This window comes from Cervus canadensis, chromosome 11 (genome assembly GCF_019320065.1).
Source record: "Cervus canadensis isolate Bull #8, Minnesota chromosome 11, ASM1932006v1, whole genome shotgun sequence".
Lineage (NCBI taxonomy): Eukaryota > Metazoa > Chordata > Mammalia > Artiodactyla > Cervidae > Cervus > Cervus canadensis.
Window position 1 is genome coordinate 74,363,761 of NC_057396.1, and position 9,048 is coordinate 74,372,808.

At 37.3% G+C, this 9,048-nt stretch overlaps 1 protein-coding gene across 1 annotated transcript; it reads left to right on the forward strand.

Moving 5' to 3' along the window:
* The first annotated feature begins 2,052 nt into the window (after positions 1-2,052).
* Positions 2,053-2,974, forward strand: LOC122450555 (olfactory receptor 8J1-like). The gene is given in 3 exon segments (XM_043482919.1): positions 2,053-2,322; positions 2,325-2,532; positions 2,535-2,974. Coding segments are annotated over 3 exon segments (918 nt in total).
* The last annotated feature ends 6,074 nt before the right edge of the window (positions 2,975-9,048 follow it).

The following is a 9,048-nucleotide window of genomic DNA, read 5'->3' on the forward strand; positions in this document are numbered from 1 at the left end:
GTGGTTAATGTATAAAATGTGATGAATTTGAAGATAAGTATATATTAGTGATACAGTTTCCAAAAATCTATGCCGTAAACATATCCACCATTCCCAAAAGTATCATCTTGCCCATTTTGTTATTATGATTATTTTACGCATATACAAAAAGATAATTAACTTTTTGTTAAAGGGTAGATCTTAAATGATGAAATAGTGTTGATTCTCTGGATCTAAATTTTACCTTTTCGTATAAGAGACTGTGATAGAATACTTAAGGCCACAGACCATTACTGAGATCAATTAAAAGTGAGAAGGAGCTATAATTGGCTTAGTTTACAGGGAGCCATCCTTCAAGCAGATATTTCTAAGAAAATATTATATTATAATTCCATCCTGATTCTTTGGCAACTAATGCAATGTAACTTTTAGAGAAGCCTAATGAAAATAAAATGTTTAGCATTATTGCAGCAATGAAAAATATCAAAAGTGTAAAAATGACAGAATTTGCAATCTCAGTCTACATTGAATAAATGTTAGTACAAGAATGGAATAAAGAAAATGGCAGAATAGTGATTGGATCAATGGTACAGTGGTGAAGAATCCACCTGCCAATGCAGGAGACGTTGGTTTGATCCATGGATCAAGAAGATCCTCTGGAGGAGGAAATAGCAACCTACTCTAGTATTCTTGCCTGGAAAATCACAGGGACAGAGGAGCCTGACAATCTACGGTCCATGGGGTCACAAAAAAAGAGTTGGACATGATTTAGCAACTAAATAATATTTTAAAATGGCTAGATCATGCATTATTCAGAAGAAGCAAATATTTTCAAATTAGAGATCACAAGGAAAGTTCAGTTCAGTTCAGTTGCTCAGTCATGTCTGACTCTTTGCGACCCCATGAACCGCAGCACGCCAGGCCTCCATGTCCATCACCAACTCCTGGAGTTTACTCAAACTCATGTCCATTGAGTCGGTGATGCCATCCAGCCATCTCATCTTCTGTTGTCCCCTTCTCCTCCTGCCCCCAATCTCTCCCAGCATCAGGGTCTTTTCCAATGAGTCAACTCTTTGCATGAGGTGGCCAAAGTACTGGAGTTTCAGTTTCAGCATCAGTCCTTCCAATGAACACCCAGGACTGATCTCCTTCAGGATGGACTGGTTGGATCTCCTTGCTATCCAAGGGACTCTCAAGAGTCTCCTCCAACACCAAAGTTCAAAAGCATCAATTCTTCTGTGCTCAGCTTTCTTCACAGTCCAACTCTCACAACGATACATGACCACTGGAAAAACCATAGTCTTGACTAAATGGACCATTGTTGGCAATGTAACGTCTCTGCTTTTTAATATGTTATCTAGGTTGGTCATAACTTTCTTTCCAAGGAGTAAGCATCTTTTAATGTCATGGCTGCAGTCACCATCTGCAGTCATTTTGGAGCCCCCAAAAATAAAGTCTGACACTGTTTCCACTGTTTCTCCATCTATTTGTAATGAAGTGATGGGACCATATGCCATGATCTTAGTTTTCTGAATATTGAGCTTTAAGCCAACTTTTTCACTCTCCTCGTCCACTTTCATCAAGAGGCTCTTTAGTTCTTCTTCACTTTCTGCCATAAGGGTGGTGTCCTCTGCATACCTGAGGTGATTGATCCGTCTCCCGGCCAACTTGATTCCAGCTTGTGCTTCCTGCAGAACACCCGAAGCACACAATTACTCAGGAGTTTCTTACACTCAGCACAGAAGATATCGATATGATGCCATGATATGAATCATGGATTTAAATATTTTGAAGCTAATAAGATATCCATAACTTAATAAAATTCATTGGATTGGATCTTTGGAATATTCATAATGTTGGATCAGCTATTCAATTTGCCACACTCAAATATTCTCTTTAATTGATGATTTCAAATTTGATTTAATAGACCTAGAAACATGAGTTCAATAAATTCTTCAAGGAAATCTCATCCAAGGGGTGCTTTTGCCATCTATTGACAGTCCTAGAAAATAATTCCTTAATTTCTAACCAAGTCTTTTTTTCTTCCATATAGATGACTTTACAAACTCATACATGGCTAATGGAAATTTCACCAGAGTCACTGAGTTTATTCTCACGGGAGTCTCAGAACGTCCAGACCTCCAGATCCCACTCTTCTTTGTCTTCCTGGTCATCTATGGACTGACCGTGACAGGCAACCTAAGCATCATCACCCTCACCAGTGTGGACTCTCGACTTCAGACCCCCATGTATTTCTTCCTCAGGCACTTGGCCATCATCAATCTTGGCAATTCAACTGTCATTGCTCCTAAAATGCTGATCAACTTTTTAGTTAAAAAAAACATACCACCTCCTACTATGAATGTGCCGCCCAACTAGGAGGGTTCTTGGTTTTCATTGTAGCCGAAATTTTCATTTTAGCAGTGATGGCCTATGACCGCTACGTGGCCATTTGTAACCCCCTGCTCTACATGGCGGTGGTATCTCGACAGGTCTGCTTTCTGCTAGTTTCCCTCACATACCTCTATGGCTTTTCCACAGCTATTGTAGTTTCATGTTATTTTCTATGTCTTATTGTTCTTGCAATGTAATCAATCATTTTTACTGTGACACTGTCCCTCTGATAGCTTTGTCTTGCTCTGATACTTCATTACCAGAAACAGTAGTATTCGTATCTGCATCTACAAACTTGACGTTTTCCATAACTGTAGTTGTAGCATCTTATTTCAACATCATTTTGTCCATTCTAAGGATACGTTCATCAGAAGGAAGGAAAAGAGCCTTCTCCACATGCGCTTCACATATGACCGCTGTGTCAGTCTTCTATGGAACTCTGCTTTTTATGTATTTGCAGCCTCGAAATAACCACTCACTGGATATTGACAAAATGGCCTCCGTGTTTTATACACTGGTGATTCCCATGCTGAACCCCGTGATCTACAGCCTGAGGAACAAGGACCTGAAGGCTGCCTTGAGGAAATTTCTGACCAATTAGTAATGTAGTGTTAGAACTCTATAGGTCACTGAAGAGATGGTTAAGATAGGCTGCCACTTTGTGGAATATAGTCTGAACAACATTAGAAGCTAAAGGAATGGATGATTTTCCCATTTTGCAATTTCTGTTTTGAGAAAAGGTTCTAGTCCACACCTTTCAAACAGAACTCTTGAATTCAAGCCCTTTTTTCTAATCTAGAAAGTGAAACATTTGAGACAACAGCCACAGAAATTTTGGGGATGAATTGGAAAAAGAGCTAGTGAAAGTCAGATTCATATTATTTGTACAAAATCTGTGCAATTCACTGGTCTCGAGGCACATAGGTGTGGAGATTTCAGTATCCCAGGAAAGATTGTGTGTGTGTGTGTGTGTGTGTGTGTGCTCAGTCATGTCTGACACTTTGAGACCCCATGGACTGCAACCTGCCAGGCTCCTCTGTCCAGTGAATTTTCCAGGCAAGAATATTTAAATGGGTTACCATTTCTTCCTCCAGGAGATCTTCCTGACCCAGGGATAAAAACCCACGTCTCCTGTGTCTCCTGCAGGTGGATTCTTTACCACTGAACCACCCGGGAATCCCAGAGAAGGCTAAATGTATAAAGAAATATTTATGTAACCACTCATGAGGCAGAGTTTGTAGTTTGAGACACCTTGTTAATTTCTTCTAAAATAAAAAAAAAAAAAGAACAAATAAAATCAACTCTCTTAAGATTATAACAATATTTAGAAGTCTTCACAGTACGATGTCCCCATGTCTAACACAGACTCCAAGACCTCTGAACATCAATGTTTTCAAGAAAATGAGTGTAATCCTCGAAGTGACAACAGAGAGTGATTCCGTGTTCTCCTGCTCGCTTCTCAGTCTTCAGTGTCAGTCTGTGCTCCTTAGGTTGGGATTTTTTCAGCTTTATGTCCTCTCCTACCCACTTCGTCTTCTTCATCCCAATCTGTTTTGTACACATGGAACTGTTTGGTGGGAGAGACTGTTCTGCCCTCTTTAGTGGTAGCAAAACTCTTCTTTGTAAAACTGCAAGTCATGGGTCAAAGCGCTAAACAGAAAAATAGAAAAAAAAATAAAACTTCTCAAATTAAATTTGAAAAAGTAATTTTATCTATCACACTTATAAAAATTCTAAAAATCAACCAAAAGAAAAATCTCAATTAAAATGAACAAAATTTAGACATTTAAGATGGAGATATATGAATGAACAACAAGTATATAGAAAAGTATTCAGTATTATTAATCATCAAGTAAATGAAATACAAACTCACAATACTATTTTTTCTCCCAGTTTCAATTTATAAATCTTTTTTTTTTTTTTAATTTTGACTTCAAATATTGGCAAGTATGTGGGGATAGTATGGATTCTCTTACATGGTTTTAAGTAATGAAAATGCAACAGTTAGTTTAGAAATATGCAGTTTGTTATGAAGTTAAATATATAGTTATCTATGTTCCAGTAATTTCCCTCATAGATCTATTACTAGGGAAATAAATACATCTATACACATGCATGCTAAGTCACTTTAGTTGCACCCAAGTCTTTGTGACACTATGGACTCCTCTCTTCATTGAATTCTCCAGGGAAGAATACTGGAGCGGGTTGCATGCCCTCTTCCAGAGGATCTTTCCAACCCAGGGATGGAAACTGCATCTCATCTCTTATGTTTCTTTCATTGGCAGGCAAGTTCTTTATCCCCTGGGAAGCCCCACATATATGCACATACACAGTTATACAGGAGTGTTAACACTAGACTTATTACAACAAGCCAAAATTCAAATACCCTTCAACAAGAGGATGGTTAAAGGTGGGATATACGCACATAGTCAATTATTGAACCTAGGTCTCCCGCATTGCAGGCGGATTCTCTACCATCTGAGCCACCACGGAAGCCCCTTGTATAAATGCAGCACAGATAAATTTCAATATTGCTTCCCTGATGGCTCAGAGGTTAAAGCGTCTGCCTGCATTGCGGGAGACCTGGGTTCGATCCCTGGGTCGGGAAGATCCCCTGGAGAAGGAAATGGCAACCCACTCTAGTAATCTTGGCTGGAGAATCCCATGGACAGAGGAGCCTGGCAGGCTACAGTCCATGGGGTCGCAAAGAGTCAGACATGACCGAGCGACTTCAGTTTCAGTTTATGCTGAGTGAAAGACTGCTTATTTGAGACTGTTTATTGTGTGATTCCACTTATATGAAATTCAGAAACAGGGAAGATAAGCTTATAGCTGCAGTAAGTGGAAGTTGGAGGATGTTGTTCAGCATTATAATGGGGATAGCCTAGGGTGTAGGGATATTTTGGGGGCATTTAAAATATCAGGGATCATTTTTGGTGTTGATAATGTTCTATATCTTGATTTAGGTATTAGGAACAAATGGCACATTTACTAAAACATACCCGTTTGTACATTTTAGATCCATCTTTAACTATATATGAATTCCCCTCAATTCTACATGAGGAAGTAATAGAGGAAGAGAGCATGGGTAAATGTTATGAGAGGGAATATATTATCTTCTGTTATATTTTAATGTCTATGAAGTTGTGCTGAACATTATGCAAGAATGATGAGATAGCTCAGAAAACACTACCAGTTAGACTACTATTATTGTAACACATTGCACTGCAAGAATTATGTGTTTGTCATATTAAAAGCCAATGTATGTATATCACTCAAAGATGAGGTTTTAATTTCAAATCTTCTAGTTACCAATTACATGTTTTTGATCAAATGATAGAGTTTGTCTTAGATTTGTGTCCTCTGAATATGGAGATAGTAATATCTGTACCATATAGGTCAAATGATATATGTTTAATCCAGGGCCTACTACTTATTTTACTGCAAAAAGAAAAAAAAAACAAAAAACAAAAAAACTCTATGCAGTGATGATGATTCATTTACAATTTTATCATGACTTTTCAAACTGTTCCAGTTTTGCTGAAATAAAACTCATACAGTAATGCTTTTAATGTTATTTAAATCACTGACTCTGTGAATAAGTACTTTATGGCATGTAGGTCTCCATGGAACTCTACAGATCATTTATGCTGCTTTCTTCTTTTCCTTAAATTATCCTTTACAATTTCTCCGCTAGAGAATATGCAAAATATCCTGGAGAATTAGCAGGCACCACAGGCAATTTCTTTTTTAAATCTCTCAGATGATTTAAATTCCTTGCTACTTCCTCAGGGACATTACAAAGAAAGAGGAAAGCATATATTCTCCCTACCCAAAGAAATATCAAGAGAACATAAGAGCAGAAAACCCAGTTCTTCATAAAGGTGAGCATATAAAAAATATTGATTTTGATAACAACTCGGGTGTTGGTAATTTCCCTTGATTCTTAGATTCTGACTAAGGACACTTTGAAGGTCACTGACTGCTTATTCTTTACACCACAAAAATTTCATTATTTCCTTTGCTAAATGGTTTCCCTGGAATAAGATGATAGTTTGAAAGGCATTAATCATATGACTTGACTATATGTCATATATTGTTTGATTTGTGAAAGTCAAAGTGGTATCTCGATATTACAAGTGAAGAAGAAGTTACAGGTACCTTAAAATAATCATCACCAATTTAATCTAAGAGAATCCATTTATGTTAGGATTTCCAGATAAAATACAGGAAATTTAAATTTAAATTTCATATCAATAGCAAATACTTTTTAGTATTTATTTAATATAATATTTGTTTTTTATAAATATACCCAATGTAATATTTGAAAAATAATAATTTAAACTATGTATTATTCATGAAAAATTGTACATACATAAAATAATTTTATTTATATTAAAATTGACTCTGAAGTGAATTGAAGTGAAAGTTGTTCAGTCATGTCCAACTCTTTGTGACCCCATGGACTATACAGTCCATGGAGTTCTTCAGGACAGAATATTGTGGGTATAACAGAGTGGGTAGCTGTTCCCTTCTCCAGGGATCTTCCCAACCCAGGGATTGAACCCAAGTCTCCCACATTGCAGGGGAATTCTCTACCACTGAACCACCAGGGAAGCCCCAAAATAATTGTAATGTATGGATATGCATATTCTTCAGTATGAAAATAACTCCCATGCATAAACTTCGATAATTTTTACTTGTTTGTTTTTCTTGCTGGTTTCTTAGCACTTGTTTGTTTGTTTTTCAGAAAAGATTTTACAAACTTAGTGATTATACTGGTCAAAAAGTATAATGATTTGTTAAGAGTTATGAGAAAGTCATGAAACCCACAGAACTCCTCACGGCTATCACCAAGACTGAAGGGTGAAAAATCAGTCTTCCCACTGCATACTTTTTGTATTCTGTCTACTCTAAATATTAGTCCTCAATGGAAGCATATAAAATGTTGCACTAGGATATTAAAAAATGACTAGAGATATTTTTTTCCCAAATAATAAGAATAGGAAGGGTATCCCTATCTATTTAAGATACTGAAGCAGTTTTTTTTGATAAATAACCAGAAGTTGTAAGTTGAATCACATGGGGAATTGCTAATCAACAAATACAGTTTCATTTACATAAGATTGAATAAGACATAGAGATCCACTCTATAATATAGTAACTCTAATTAACAATACTGTACAGTTGACCCATTAATCATTTAATGGGGCAGGTCACATGCTATATATTCTTAAAGCAGAAAATTAAAATCAAAATTAAAAAAGAATGGGCAAGGTAAAAGAACCTGGAATTTCAGAAAGAGATAATTACTGACACTGAAAATGGAGATACCATCAGTAAGCGTTAGAATAATCCTAGCACAGCTGAAGACTTCAGAGTTGTAAGACTGATACTAGTAATCTGAACCCCTTTGCTTAATCCAATGTGTCTCTCTTTGTACAATGAAACCCATGACAACAGACGAGGCAACACCTGGTCCTTATCTGTGCGTGAGGAAGGAGCCTGAAAGCGGAGTGGGACTCAGTAGAGAAACAGCCATTTCCTTCTCCAGGGGATCTTCCAGGGGTCGAAACTGGGTCTCCTGCATTGCACGCAGATTCTTTACCACCTGGGCCACCACAGAAGCCTAGAGAAGCAGCAGAAAATACTATCTGGGAAAGAGGATTAGAACTGGCTCAGCAACCTTCACTATTGCCTTTCTTTCTCAACACCACTCCTTGGATTGGACTAGATTCCTGGTTTGATAAATCAGAACCTCTGCAGAGAAAATAACAGCTAAGAATAAAAGGTTTACATTCTAGGTTGTGTGCTCTTAGTTCAACTGGTACTTTTGAATGTCAGTAGGGAAACAGAAAGATTGAGATGAAAATTTAGAGTTCAAAAAGCCTGGTCCAATGTGATATGAATAGAAAAAATGATATGTATCTGATTGTGGAATGCATTGAAACCAAGACTAAAGCTTTTATAAATTATTCTAAAAATATCTCAGACTACATGCTACCTAAAAGTTTTAATGACTATTATCTGCCTATCAGCTAATGTGAATCACAACGTGGAGACCAGAAGGATACAATAGTCTATGACAGTGTTAATACAAGCTTGATCTCAGGAGGTAGGTGAGGGGATGCTTAGGATGGAAAATATCATGAAAATTGGCAAAAAAAAAAAAAAAAATACAATGTGGAACTCTGACAGAGAAAATTAGAGGATGGATACAATGTGCTTTACAATGGTTGCTTTTTAACATTTTATTTTTTCCATTTAGGAAAACTATATGGGCGTCCCTCAAAGCTCAGTCGGTAGAGAATCTGCCTGCAATGCAGGAGACCTGGGTTCAGTTCCTCGGTTGGGAAAATCCCCTGGAGAAGGAAATGGCAATCCACTCCAGTGTTCTTGCCTGGAAAATCCCATGGACAGAGAAGCCTGGGGGGTTACAGTCCACGGGGTCGCAAGAGTCAGACACAACTTAGTGACTAAATCACCACATAAGCTGGAGTATACTAGATTTCAGCATAAGTAGAGGAGCTGATGTAGTTTGGAAACATGATTTCAGGAAACCCCACCCCAAGAATTGTCCTTGTCATCTAATGGCAATCTAAGAAAATAATTACTTGGAAGTTTGTAACCACATTTTCTTTTCTTCCCCAAATAGATTAATTTCCAAACAGTTAT